Consider the following 14,881-nt stretch of genomic DNA (forward strand, 5'->3'; position numbering starts at 1 on the left):
CAACAGTCTACATTGGAGACTGGATACAGGACTTGTTGAAGTCACTGAAAAAACTCCCATCAAATTTAGTAGTTTGAGAGCCTTTAGGGCCTCTTCTACAAGGAATTAGGTCCACTTATATTTAACTGTGTTTTTTGGAAAGGAATTAAATGTGGATTTCACTGCTTAGGCACATAAAAGGTAGGCATTATTGTCAAGCTACGAAAAGAATGCAGCTTGTCTTGTGTCTGAGGACTGAACAGAGCTCTTTCTCAGTGAGCTCCAGTCTCTAATCCATCACACACGTACCTGCCCATGCTTCCATCAGGGGAATAAAGTCAGAGAGAGGAATACAGGATATATTCCTACCTCTCTTCTCTTTACATATCCTCTGGGGGAGTTCAGTACCAAACACAGATGGAAAGCAGCAGGCACCTGTATCTTTATAAGGGGAGGCACCTGTCTTCTATATGAAGAAGTTTCCTCTTATCTGGGTCAATCCACTACTATATTGAAGTGCTCACAGCCTGTGATGGCTTGACCTTGGCCAGCTGCCGGGCTCCCACTCCAGCTGTTCTCTGCCCTCCTCAACAGCACAGGGGGAGAAAATAAAATGAAAATCCTCATGGGTCGAGATAAAGATGGGGAGATCACAAAGCCACTGTATTGTTTAGCTATGTTCAGTTCTGATACCCTTTGCCAGGAAACAGACATTTCTGTCATAAGGGCAAGAGGGCAAATGAAAAAAAAAAAAAGGTTGCACACTGCAGCCCCAGGGATTCCCAAACGATTGGGATTGCAGAAAACAAGGCATGGATTTGTTATGCCTGTGGACACAAGGTCCAGTGGTTTAGTGTTGGTCAGAGCTGCTCAACAACATTTAACACCAGATAAGCCTAAAGAAGAAAATAAATCATCTAATAGAGGAAAGCTATGTTTTAATTATTATGTTGAAAATACAGAAGTGTACCTGATACCAATCTCATGTTCTGGCTGTCACTCAAATTTTCCCTGTGGCATCTCTGTGGAGGCCATGGGGCTAGCTCATGAAATGCTGCCTCCTGAGAGTTGGTTTGCCAACTCGAGTTTGGGGCTGTATTTAGCCACAGGAACCAAAAGGTCAACTACATATCACTTTGTTTCCTATATTCTGTCTTTCGGAGTCTAACGTTAACAAATAGACTAACCAGTTCACTCTTTATTTACCCTGGCTTCCTTGCCAGGGAGGGTTTTTTTTAATGGACCCCTTCCTGTCTTTGCATTTTTCTCTTCAGAATTTATTTCCTGGTATTTCCCGTACCCCAAGAATACAATTTCTGCCTTTAGACAACATATAACTGTGATAACTTGTGGTTCTTCTTTCCCCATTCTTTGAGATATAAAAAGCACATGCAGCAAATGACTCCTTCCCCTTTGCTGAGATCATCTTCCTTTCCAAACTGTTGAAATAAATTATATACCATAAGACATGTTCACTGTGCAGGTATCTTAGCATTCTCTTTTTTCCTGGTTTTCAGCCTTTCATACATTATGGCTAACTTAGTGGACATGAGAGCACTTATATTTCCTTGGATGCAGGAACCTGGATGAAGTGACTCAGCCCCATCTCAGAGCAAGCCTGGGCCCACGTTCACCTTGCTTCTTCCACTGGCACCACGGTATCCAGGAAGGGCTCAGGCTCGTGGGCCAGAAGGAGCTGTGGCACACTCTGAGCAGGGTCCACACCTGGGCACCTAGGTGATCATGCAGCTGCGATGCACCATTACCACCAAGTTTGATGTAGCTGCAGAGCATAGCAAGGCCATATGACTAATATAAATGGCAGATTCTGCATTTAGACTGGTTTGCTGGTTTTTTATTTTTCAGAATAACTTCTGTTTTTTCAAAGTACCTTTTCTGTCTACCCCTTTATCAGTTTTGGTGCTTCTACTGTCGCATTTCTCAAATTGGAAATAAATCAGTTGCAACAGCTCAGTGCTTTCTCTTTTCTTATGTTTCTTTTTTCAGATGGCACAGTAGCTGAAATTGAGAAAAAAATTATTGAAGCTTTTGAGGTGTTTGACCATGAATGCAATAAAACTGTGGATGTCAGGTTTGTAAATATCTTCACAGAGAAATATTACAGAATCTAGTATAGAGATAAATAACTCCCTAAACCTGCATCTGCTTTATCAGAAAATGTGATTGAAACAGTCCTTGCGGCTCTGATTGGATAATTACGTCTTTGCTTGATTAATAGACATTTTGCATTGGTCAGTGGTTGAAGACTGAAAGTGGCTTGAGAGAGGGGCGCTGGGGCTGGGATAGTAAAGGGGCAAGAGGAAACTGCAGCTAGACAAGAAGCCTAAGGCTACAGTTATTACTAGCAAATCTCTGCTCTGGTAGCTCATTTGGTCCTGGATTCTGTATGGATCCCCTTGCATTCAGGATCGTCCCAGCACATCAAGGGGTATCCCAGCAGCATGTGTCACAGTCACCTGCGCTCAGGAGGTGTGTCTCCAGCTGCAATGCATCCTGCACCTCCCTCTGGGGTAATGCGGGAGGTGCATGTTGCTCTGACAGGGAGGTGGTTTAAGGAGACTTGGAAGAAACTTGCATATAATTTATTATTGTTGTTATTGTTATCATCTTCAACAACAATAATGTGAACATAAAGACGATCATACTTGATTGCACCGAAAGTTCATTTAGCCCAGTACCCTCATCTGAGCTACTAGCAGTTACTTAGGGAAGGAATATAAAGAATTGAGCAAATGTGCAGTATTATTTCTTGAGTTTTTTTGTACACCTGCCACATTATGGTTTGAAAGGTGCCTGTTTTTTCTGGTCTTATGATAAATAGCAAACAATTGTTCTCTATTAATCTTCTTGACACCATTAATGATTTCATAGCTGTCACATCTGTCTTCCATCACAGTAGTTCAAGGCTGAAGAGTCTAGATGTGTTTAATCACTTAGGAGATCCTATTCCATAGCTCTACCTATTCTTTTTTGTACTCCTTCTTGCTCAGCTTTCTCCTTTGTGAAATGGGGTGACCAGGACTGGGGGAATGGAATGCACAGATGGGAGTCAGGAGGGAGAAGTGCACGCACTATACCTTTAGCATGCAATGTTATGGAAATACAAATAAAATATCTGTCTGAGGGAGTAAGAAAAAGTTCCATGGAAAATAAAAACATGGACTGTTAGACTGATCAGGGCATAACTGGCTACAAGATAAAGAGCTAAAGGAAGTAAAATTTAAAAAATCCTGAATAATTTTAATTCTGGTATTTTTGAAGTTTGAATATTTGACAGTGCTACTTTAACTTCATTTTAACATGAACGTCCATACACATAACAATATGGGTTTTGTTATAAAATACATAAACCACATGTTTTATGTCTCACTGAGCAGGTTCTGAAGTTGTTATAAGTTGTTGTCATTAAAGTTTACTGAAGTAATTTTTCATATTTCCAATTACTATTTTCAAAAGAATATTGCCAGAGCTTTTAATTATAAATCAATTATTGAGTATAAACACTACAAAGGAGTAAGAGAACTGGTGAAATTGTTGTCATTAGATATTCCTCACAAAGCCAAATTGGAAACATCTTTAAATGTTCCAAACACTTTTTTCTACATTACAAAACAGAGGCAGAGGCAAGAGAGGTGCAAAATATTTATGTGACGATTTTAGCAATGCATGCTTACTAATGCCTCTAAATTTAAGAAATTGTGGGTACTTCATAGCAGTGAAATGATTTCTCGGTTATACTAGATAGGGTACGTCTCCACACGGTACACTTGCTGCTCCCTCGCCTATAGGGCTCTTAGGGAAGCGTGCTCACTTAAATCTCCTGGCCTGTCCCCAGGGAGGTGCTGGCAGACAGGCCCTGGCTGCTGGGCCCTGCCCTGCCACCGGCCCTGGGGAGCCCCTACACCTCACTGCACCATGACACACTAGTTGTGTGTTTGTCATTTACATCTGCAGTCCTGGCTAAATAGCTGTAAAATCTTCTACGCTCCTCACTCTATTATATAATGGATATAGAGCTTGAGAAAGTGTTACAACAATGAAATGATACAAATAGACTTTCTTAAAAATGTATTCATTCAGATAGTAAGTCATAACATGTGAGAGAGGACATTCAAAAGTCTATTTAACATAAATAGACAATACACAGTAAATGCACAATCTCACATTAATTTTTATCATGGTACAGTTACTGACAATGAACAACAATTTATTGTCTAATTATTCCGAGGTTCATATTGCAGGGCAGTATCACAATAATGGGATTATTAATGGCTGATTATCTTGTATCAGAAGGTGGCAGTACAGCACAATTCTTAACCACAGTTCTAGATTGTATGAATGTTATTGCCTGAAATATCAGATTCCTGTGAAGAATATGGAAAATTACCCTGGCTTGACAGGCCATCGGTATTGCATGACTCCTAATGCAAATACAAGTTAGTAAGAAAATAAGCATGAGGAAGATGGTTTTGTTTCATGCTGCTTACAACACACCCTGAGTCAAGGGCTTTCATGATTTTGCGAATCTTGTCATCAAAAGCATTATATGTAGGGTGAAAACTACAGCCCCAAATTTTATTGCATCTGTGTTACAAAATCTGTATGAACATAAACTCATTTTAACCATAATTTTTGTATGCTAGAAACTACACAGCAGAAAGTACAGCTGCTGAACTAAGGGAGAGGAAGTGGCTGGGAGGAAAATACAATTTCCTATCTGGGTCCTTTAAACTCCATGTCATTACCAAATGTGACATGACTTTTTTGACCATGGATACTTCAAACAATATCCTCATGCAGGCACACACACAGGCTGTCAGAAACAGCAGCCAACAATGCCAGATTTTGCAAACTCTTTCAGGGCCTGGCTTACCTTAGTTATGTCACAGTTTTGCTGAGTGTGAGGTGAGGCAGGAGATGATGGCAACCTTCCCATCTCTGGTAGTCTGTAAGAGTAGAAATAGTGTGGGACAGCAGGGAGGCGTGATTAGGGTTGGGGGTTTCTCTGGGGGAGGCAGAGATTATTTACAAGTATCTTTTAGCTGGAAAAGATGAGGGAGTGCAGGAGTGAGAGCATCAAATACAGTATATCCATACTGGAAATAGGATGCATGGACAAGGATTATAAAAATAGGACTAAATGTGTGACCTCATTGAGGCCAATGGTCAAACTTCCATTCACATCCACGGGGGGGACAAGGTTTCGCTGGGTCATTTGAGCAGATGGCTTTGTTTCATAACAACTGTATGTGTAGGATTGGGTTTTATTTTGTAACTGGTTTTGTGCAGCCAGCCTTTCTCCCTCTTGTCTGTTGTAGTGCTCCTCACATGTTTTCAGCCAGAATGGGAGCTCCTTGGGACCTGAGGAGGCCAAAGGCTGACCTGTATAATTTTATGTGTGTGTGGTGTGCCACATTTGGGGCCTTAAGATGATTTTACAAAGGTTATTGCTTCTTGCATCTACCGTTTTTATTAGGCAATTTAATTTTTCCACCAGGTGTACTGGTGAAGATGAAGAAACCACAGAGGTTTGACTCATGGGAACCACCAGCACTGTGGATACTTATTCAAATGTGCTTAAGTTTGTGTGTTGTAGAATTGGACTGAAAATCACAAGCAAGATTGATGCTTCTGTTATTTGTTTTCAATCATACCATAAGTCTTATTAATACTCTTCTTTACAGCTTTACAGTACTTTTGTTTCTCGTCTGTGATGTTGTTCATCTTAAACTTTTTTGAGGCATTGCCAATTTGGTCAGAATTTTATTGAGAGCCTCAGAACAACTGCACCAGGCTCAGCAGTAAATGCAAGCTATGAATATATTTTGCAGCCTAAACAGGGTGGTGATAAGCCACTCTGTTGGTCTGTCTGACTTGTTCAGAACACAGCAGGGGCAGAGCAGGGCTTTCTCCTTCCTGACCTTTGGTAATTGTTCTTTACTGCAGTTAGAATTTGTATCTTTATAGCACTTAAAGTAAACCTATGTTTTATTTGTTAGCTTTCATCTCAGTAGGTTCCCAAGTGTTTTGTTAACTATATAAATGTAGACTTTACTGAAATTAAGCTTAACAATTAGAGGACAGTAGTTGAAAAGTAACCTGCACAGAGTACACTGCAACACAATGGTAAAGAAGAGTTTTTGGGGAAAGTCACAAGAACAATTGTACTCTTCTAAAAAGCTCCAAAATATTTAATGTCTGTAAAAATAGACATTGCTTACTGAGACATCATCTTAAAAGGCAACATACATATGCTTGTACATGCTTGTGTGCTTTTACATGCACACTCCTATATGCAAGCTCTGGACTGGTATCTGGATTCTCCACAGACACTTTTGTATTGCAGATTTACTGACAAAGATATTTTCCTTCTTTCTTTCAGAGAGATTGGTTCAATTGTCAGGTCACTGGGTTGTTTCCCAACTGAGGCAGAACTACATGAACTGCTTGCAAAGGTAAATGTTTAGATATTTTGTACTTTTTCAGTCTTAAACTTGCACAAGTTTGGCCCTTCTGCCTTGCTGTGTGGGAAACCTAAGCACTTTTCCCAGAGGTTGGAAGTGTCATGGAAGTGATTCAGGCAGGCAGGCAAGCAGTATCTCAGGTTGCCCTGAAGCAAGCCTTTAGGCCGAAGAGGTAACAACGTTGATGGGTTAAAATGAGGGGCCTTTGACTCTCTTTTACCCCAGAAGATTGCTGTGACATTGTGCCAAGGTGGAGGGGCTTGGAGGAAAATTTGGTTTTGGCTAATGAAAAAGAATGTCCAAAGCCTCAGTCAGATTAGGATATCCAAACCCTAACCATTTCACTCTTCTGGACATGCCATGGACACACACTGGATGATTAAGTAATAAAAATTAGTTTTTGAGCAGGTGTTAAAATTACACATCAAATTCCAAAAATACACAGAGGGAAGACCTGCTATTTTTTGCACTGGATCCTGTTATTGCTATCTTATAGCCAGAGCTCTCAACTTTCTGTCCTTCATGAGGTCTCTCCCAGTCTTAAGATTTCTCAGTTATAGGTAAGTAATCTTTTTGTACTTTATTACTTAAGCCTGTAGGTCAGAATTCAGACATAAACCCTCACAAGACTTAGCGGTCCTGCCATTCTTCCAGTGATACACAGGGGTAAGGAGCTTCAATCACATTTCTCCACAGTTTTTTCCTACACTAATTTTTGTCTCCTTACCTCATGCTTATACTGGAAAGGATGGTGTGCTGGTGCCTTGGCAGGGTATGATCAATAAATGGGACAAAGAAGTGGGAAAAAGACTTCACATTCTTTTTTGCAGACTGATGTACTGCCTTAAGCAATGGAAGATTCTGGGGCTGAGAGTGGGGGAAGGGTTTTTCTCTTTTACATGTATAGGTCAGGATACTGGGAATTGATCTCTCTTCTTCCTGTCCCCAACAAAAATTTGGATGGTTGCAGTAGCAGTCTCTCCTCAATAGGCTTGTCTGGTCTCTTGTAGATCAGAATTTAGTGCAAGAAATCTTGTGCTAAGTCTTGTGAAAATGACACAGCTGCTTCAGATGAGGAAGTGCAAAGAACCACCAGAGCAGAAAGATCTTTTAACATGATACTGCAATCTGTCTGCTCTGGTTCTGTACTCTCAGTACCAGATTGTCCCAGCTCCCACTGACAAGCAAGACAAAATGGAAAGAGAAATTATGGTGCTTAATATAGATGATATTTTTAGTGGCCCACAGAGATTTTTGTTTGCAGCAAAGGAACACTGCAACTGACTCAAGATACAGAATTGAGAAAAGCAAGGGGTTGCTTTGACCTCCCCCGCTGCCCCAGTCCAGGGGAACCAGGACAGTTTAAGGCTCTCCTTTCCCCCCCCAAAGAGATTAGACTTTGTATTTTTTTTTTTCTTCTCAATCTTCAGCATTACTAACAATCTGAGATAAGTAATGCGTAACAAAGTACAATGCAATGCAGCTATGAGGTGGAAGATTCTTCAGATACAACAGTATAACATGTATGCACTTGTTGATTATAAGGATATTAAATTAGAGTACAAATACTGCAAGAAGAAAGAATACATTCAAGAGTAATGGTTAACCTTAAAGAACACTGAACTGGAAGTTAAATCTCAAACAAGGTTTCATGGTGCCTGTAAATGAAACCTTGGTATAGGTTTAATACCAGAAGAACACTGTCTTCTTGTAGAATGCTTAATATATTATGTTAATCACAAATATATCTTAATTTATATAAGATACATTATCATTGACTATGGTAATACCATTTTATCTTAATCTGCATAAAGTAGCAGTTGTCTTTGTTGGCCAGTTTGTAACCAAGCTATTTCCCCAGTATTTTTTGCCCATTGTAAGCTGTCATTCATTTCTATTTCTCGCTACTTGTGTTTCTCAGTCATGTCACCTTTGTATTAGCCTTATTGTAGCTAAACTAGCATATTGCCTTCAAATAATCCATATCTGCCAAATCAGCATTCATATAATTATTTTATCTCTAAAATTTATCATATACTGTTTCCTATATTGCCTCATGCTAAATACTATACTTAATATCATATCTTTTGGCCTACGTACAAAGTTAAGATTAAATGATCATAGAATCACAGAATCACAGAATCACAGAATGGTTTGGGTTGGAAGGGACCTCAAAGATTATCTAGTTCCAAACACTTGGCCATGGGCAGGGACACCCTCCACTAGATCAGGTTGCCCAAAGCCCCATCCAACCTGGCCTTGGAATGCTTCCAGGGAGGGGGCATCCACAACTTCTCTGTTCCAGTGCCTCACCACCCTCACAGTGAAGAATTTCTTCCTGATATCTAATCTAAATCTACCCTCCATCAGCTTAAGGCCATTACGCCTTGTCCTATCACTGCATGCCCTTGTAAACAGTCCCTCTCCAGCTTTTCCTCCTAAGCCTAGAGATGGTGAAAGCTAATCCAAGGGTTCCTACAATGCCTGGAGTTTGAAATCCCAGGTTCAGCACACTCCTCTGCCACAGATCTCCTGGATAACTCTGGAAGATGGTTTTGTTTCTTTGTGACTCAAGTCCCCAAATGTTATGTAGACAATAATAGTATGGCTGTGAGAGTAGAGATACGAAACATAATGGGTGCTACAGTACAGTTGTTATGCAGAGCCGCTGAAATGGAAGCTGTTCTGTCTGGGTCAGAGGAAGCTGAGGTTGCTCATCACCTCCTAGGATTAGGTCCATTGTCGGGAAGGACACGTTTCTTCCACAGGCTGCTTTCTGAAGGTGGAATACAAATAGAACACCAATAAAAAGAGATGAATCTGGATTATATTTGTCAGTAAAGGCTGACACTTTCACAGGTATTTGTTACATTGAGCTCTGAAGTGGTCATTGCCAGTGAGTTCTTCTGGTATGAAAATCAAGATGACCTTCAGCTGTTTGGATGAGCAGATCTAATGTTTTTTGGCTTTTAAACATCCTTGATGGATGTTTTGGGTCCTTGCTTTTGGTCATTCTGCTTAATATAAGTACATCTATCTATTTCCAGTAAATAACTACCATATTTCTTTTTCTGTCTCTGTGGACTTCTGACCTAATACTAGTTGAAATACAGTTGAAAACATCCTGTGTATGTTTACATCTCAATATTTGTGATGCATGGAATAGTTCAGTGTATTGACTAACTGTTATGTCACTGGAAAGAAGTTAAGTTTTGCCAGGTATTTTGTTACATCTTTTCAATCAAATCAAGCAGTAAAACAAATGATTCTGTAATGGTAAAAGATACCATTTGATTTAGCATGAAGTGTGCAACAGCTTAATTTCCTTGCTAATGATCCCTTCCGTTATGCTCACCAAACAGAAGGCAAAAAGAGCTTTTTCAAGTCAATTTTGACTCCAAAGCAGCAAGAGGTGGTGACTGCCTGCTTTTAGCAACCAAAACCCTCAAGAGCACTGGAAAAGAGCATGCAGCGATAGTTACAGCTCTCCATTTGAGCAACCGGATGTATTGGGCATCATCCCCAGCTCTGACCCAGCTCTCAAGAGGAAAATTTCTTCATCTTTTTCTGGTTCAGTTAGGAGATTTCAAATCAGTGCCTATTTGATTCTTCATTCAGTCTGAGCTGTGTTTGTGGAGAGCCTAGCAAGGTGTCGTTGCTGCCATGTGAGACCACAAGGCTTGCATCCAGTTTCAACACAGACAGGAACGGGCTAACTCCATTGAGGGCTCTTTTTGGGACTAAACTTGAAATTTTCAGGGAACGGATGCACCGGGATGATAGGGAGCAGTTTTACCACGTTACTTATCTCCTGTGGAAGTATAGGAATGCAGTGAGAACGATGCTAGAAGTCCTCAATGTTTTGGGACTAATCTGTTAATTTATTTGGGAGGCAAAGGGAAGCTTTTCTTTGTGTAGCATTTTATAGGCTGCCTTATGACTGTTTCAGACTGCCCTGACTCAGTCTGCCTGCCTCTCTGGTCCTTCCCCTGACAACTCTCTCTGGCTGTGAAACATGTGGAGGCAACAGATTCCATCCTTGAGGTGTACTAGGCTGGAGCTATCTCCAAACCAGCACATTAAATGTGCCCAGAAACATCCTTGGGTGTTGAAGCCAGCTGGCACAGAGCAGCTCATGTCTACTTGGGTAAACGTTTTATGCGGAGTGGCTGCACAAAGCAGCCTGCCGGAGAACAGTCCCTAAGGTCGAATCGAGGCCTGGTGACTGCTGGTGGCACGGGCCAAAATCACGCCAGGGAATGTGCTAATGGTTTGCTGTTACAAGTGGTCACACTACACTGCTTGGGAATGATCCAACTAGACTTTGCTAGTATGAATGCAGTCTGAATCTTTAAACCTCTGCTGAGGTATTGTGGGAGATAAGATCAGTTACTAGGCATCCAGTTCTTTTGCATGAGTGGTTTGTAAGCACAAGAGGGCAATATTGAGTTGTTGAAAGTGTCTATAATAGCAGGCTTGTATTTTACCTGGGATATTATTTCTTCCTCAAATTTCTTTCTGGTTGATCACAAGCATTTCACTCAGATGTTATGGTGCCATGTGATATTAAAAGCTCGATATAAATATTCAAAATCTAACTCTGTAATTTTAATGCAGGAGCCACCCCAATTTTCTGGTTTTCGTATTAGTTTGCTAATGAGTCATATAAGCTGCCATACTGAAGCTTTATTTTTAGGTAGAAGAAGAAGAACCAACTGGATACATTCATCTGAAAAAATTTCTTCCAGTGATGACAAAAGTACTACTCAACAGAAGGTAATGGAAAGTGGATTTTCTGTGTCTGTAGGTTATTTCAGATTGACAGGGTTGATTCTGAATAAATATATCTACAGTAATTTTATGTAACTGGAAGGAGTACAGATTTTTTTCTTATTTAAACTCAGTTTACATTACCTTGATAGATTTTGTTTCAAAATTGCTTCGTCTACATAAAATTATGTTGTACGGATGATATAAATAATACCAGCTTATAATCATGAATTGTGATAATGTGTAGCTTTTGTATTTTTAATGTGAATCAGAATTAACTTGCTATTCAACATGTTTTGTGCATCTCTGAAATATTTTATATGCAAATTAAGGTCATAACCATTACTCTCTATGAACATATGAATTACAGTTACTGAGAAGCACAGTCTGTTACAGTGTATTTTTAATAAATTGTATAAATCAGCTTCATGTTCATGTCTCAAAGTGACTGCCGGGTACGGTTGAATGTAAACAACTAGCACTCTGAAAGACTGCCCATCTAAAAGTCTAGAACAAAAACACTGTTCATTATTCAAAGGTACATAGAAATATTTGCATGTACACAGAACTTGTGCTATTTTGATATTTTGCAGTAAAAGCAAGATTACTTACAGGGAATTTATCTTTCTTTTTAAAGATGGTAGCCAAGGGTTTTGGGAAACTCAGTCCTGCGCAACACCAAGAAGTTACTTTGCACACAGAGGGCCTTTGGTAGGAGGGTGTTCTGCACATGAAATAGCTATAGGATTTCCCAAAATGGTGTCACACCATCCAGAGGCAGCAGGGTCCATCCTGGGGCTGCATGTCAACACCCGCTTTATCTTTTGGGGCACTATGTCTGTAGTTGACTTATCAAAGGGCACATGAAATTTGGATCACAAAAAACAAGGTCTCTTTTTAGCACATTTGATTTTGAGATAGTAAAAGAGCGAGGTGGGTCTGGATGAAACAATCAAGCAGTTAGAACCTCCCTGGCTTCAATGTCTTCTCCTTAGTATTCTTGGGGGTTGGTGAGAGTCTGCTGGGATATGGAAGGTCTCCGCTGCTGCACAGGGCTTCCTTTTCAGCTCTGAAATCAGGCACACATATGCATGCACACACATGCACGCACACGTGCCCAGTTCTCCTGTCTCTCTGAAACTGTTAGTGACAGACCTTTTCTTTTATAGCTACCAGCCTCCTTTGCTCATCATCAGCTCATTGGGCTGTCCAAGTGCCACTAGGTGATCTGCTGCCTAGCTACCAGCATACCTGGACAAAACTTTGTTTTCTTGGTTTGGCCATCTTCTGTTCAGTGCATTGGCTACATGGAATGATTCAGCTATTACTGATTCCTGCTAACCCACTCAGCCAGCCCAGACATGCAGAAGCCATTCATCTGGCTCCTTAGCACAATGAAAATTAAACAGGAGTAAATAAAAGACATGAAGATATGGACAGTTCCAAAAAGTCAAGCTGGAATTAAATGTTCAGTAGACAAACTTAGTAAATTCTCATAGAAAATAAATTTTCTCTTTCCTCTACTAGTCATATTTTATTCTTTCAGAATAATACAGCAGCCTGGCAAACAATGACTTAACTTTTCTGATTCAATGGTTTCAGCTACCAGCCTATTCCAGAAGATGTTCTTCTACATGCATTTGAGGTCTGTAACTAAATATTCAAGTACCTAATTGCTGGAAAGAAGTTGCTGATCCCCTGATTCGATATTGTTAAAACCACAAGTTTTATTCTTTTTCTTTAAAGGCTTTGGATGAGAATAAATGTGGATATATTACTAAAGAGGAGCTGATCAAATATTTGACTGAAGAAGGTAATGTGATTTTTGTAATATCAGTATTTAAGTAAATAAACATTACATGTGTCTATGGCACCTTGAGGTCCTCATTCTGCATGCCAAAACTTGCAGGAGTAGATACACTGTGATGAGTGGCTGCAGACTAGAACATTTCACTGGTGAATAATGCAGGGAAAGAACATTTATCTGCCTGCTTGCAGACATTAAAAGATAGATATTATTATGATTAAGAGTCATCATTCAATCTTGTGTGGATATTTTATGACTCTCTGCACATCTTCGTGCTTCCTAAGGATGTGACTCTTTCTGTCCTCCTGTAAAATTGTATTTTAGATTTCCAGAAGTTTCAGGTAGTTTCATTGCTCATTCATTCTTACATTATCCTGATCTTAATTCTAGTGCTGTATGCAAACAAAGAGATTCAAAGACCAGATTTAAGTTGTATTTCATGTAATCCTTGATATCCCTTGAGGAGCCTGCTTTTCTTGCATGGCTGACTCACGCCTGCCTGCCTCAAGTACAAAACGATGTGCAGGCTCTGCACAAGATCTGTCCTCAGATGAGGTCCTTGTTCTCAAAGACGGATGCAGTAAGCCATCAGCAGCTTCGAAGCTCCTGAAAGAGAAAAACCAGAAACCTTTCATGATGTAAATGCAAGTGAAAGGCTAGCCAAATGAGAGATAATAATTCTAATGTTCACATCAGAAGAATTCACTCTGACAAAAAGGGTTGTTTCGAAATCCCTGTGGCAGAGAGGAAACGGCTATTTTGGAGTCTGTGAACTAGGAGGAGATCAGAAGATCCAGGGCCTCTCTCTCCTTTCCCTTAGACCAGCTCGCATGGTGTGCAGGACTTAAATTGGCAAAAGTGAAGGCATTGGATCCTTAGTATTGCTCCTTTTCTCCTCTGTGTGAGGACCAAAAGGAGATCCTTGCAAGGGAAAAGCAGTGTAATTTCCCAGCCCTGAGGAGAATACTTATCAAGACAAAGTGTTATTCTCTGCTGTCTTTCAGGTGAGCCCTTTACTCAGGAAGAAATGGAGGACATGCTCTCCAGTGCTCTAGATCCAGAAACAAATACTGTTCGCTACAGAGACTACATTTCAATGATGGTAGTAGATGAAACTTAAGATCTTCCCCTTTGGTGTTTGAGATGCCTTTTGGTAACAGCAGTGTAGCTTGGCAGTTAGTTGAAATATGTATTTTAAAGTATAACGAAGCTCAGCTTCTGACCTTGTGCTTCTAATTAAAATAAAATCTGTGTAGCTATATTTCCTTGGGTTCTGTATACATATTGAAATGTATTCACACCTGGAAAAAGAGCTCTTGACAGAAATACTGTGTAAGGTCTGGAAAAGAAATCACAGAATTTGGTTTGAAAAATAAGGAGTCAAGAAATGACTTTACAACTGCTTCTGAAAAACTAACGGAAAATGAGACCTGTGAAAGCGGGTAGTAAGTAGGTAATTGAGTACCTTAAGGTGACTAAAATTGTGAAGACATGCTACCAAGATAAAGCTTTTATATTTAAATGTAATCCCTGTTTGTGTTTAACTAATAAGGCACCAGGTAGGGTACTCCTTTTGAAATAATATAATCAAATAAACTTTCTACAATTTCTAGTTTTTGTCAAATATTTGTGTTTTGTTTACCATAGGCAATTAAACTGGACCAGTAAGTTCCATTTTATGTTACTCATCCACTGGCACATGATATTTTGCTTCCATTTCAAACATGCAGGTAACACTCACATCATTGCCATAGTCAAATTTACAAATGGAGTAATCCTTGAGAACATTTCTGTTACTATAGGCAATAAACAGTTCCACTTTCATAATCAGTTTGAAAGT

At 39.9% G+C, this 14,881-nt stretch overlaps 1 protein-coding gene across 1 annotated transcript in view; it reads left to right on the forward strand.

Annotated features, from left to right (window-relative positions):
* The window catches only part of DRC8 (dynein regulatory complex subunit 8), a 31,594-nt gene extending 16,947 nt beyond the window's left edge, over positions 1 to 14,647 (forward strand). The window contains exons 2-7 of the mRNA XM_075748828.1: positions 1,987 to 2,071; positions 6,383 to 6,455; positions 11,161 to 11,240; positions 12,837 to 12,879; positions 12,981 to 13,047; positions 14,046 to 14,647. Coding sequence (XP_075604943.1) covers positions 1,987 to 2,071; positions 6,383 to 6,455; positions 11,161 to 11,240; positions 12,837 to 12,879; positions 12,981 to 13,047; positions 14,046 to 14,161 — 464 coding nt within the window. The 3' untranslated portion in view covers positions 14,162 to 14,647. The remainder of the gene's footprint in view (positions 1 to 1,986; positions 2,072 to 6,382; positions 6,456 to 11,160; positions 11,241 to 12,836; positions 12,880 to 12,980; positions 13,048 to 14,045) is intronic.
* Positions 14,648 to 14,881: the final 234 nt, after the last annotated feature.

Source organism: Balearica regulorum, chromosome 3, assembly GCF_011004875.1.
Source record: "Balearica regulorum gibbericeps isolate bBalReg1 chromosome 3, bBalReg1.pri, whole genome shotgun sequence".
Lineage (NCBI taxonomy): Eukaryota > Metazoa > Chordata > Aves > Gruiformes > Gruidae > Balearica > Balearica regulorum.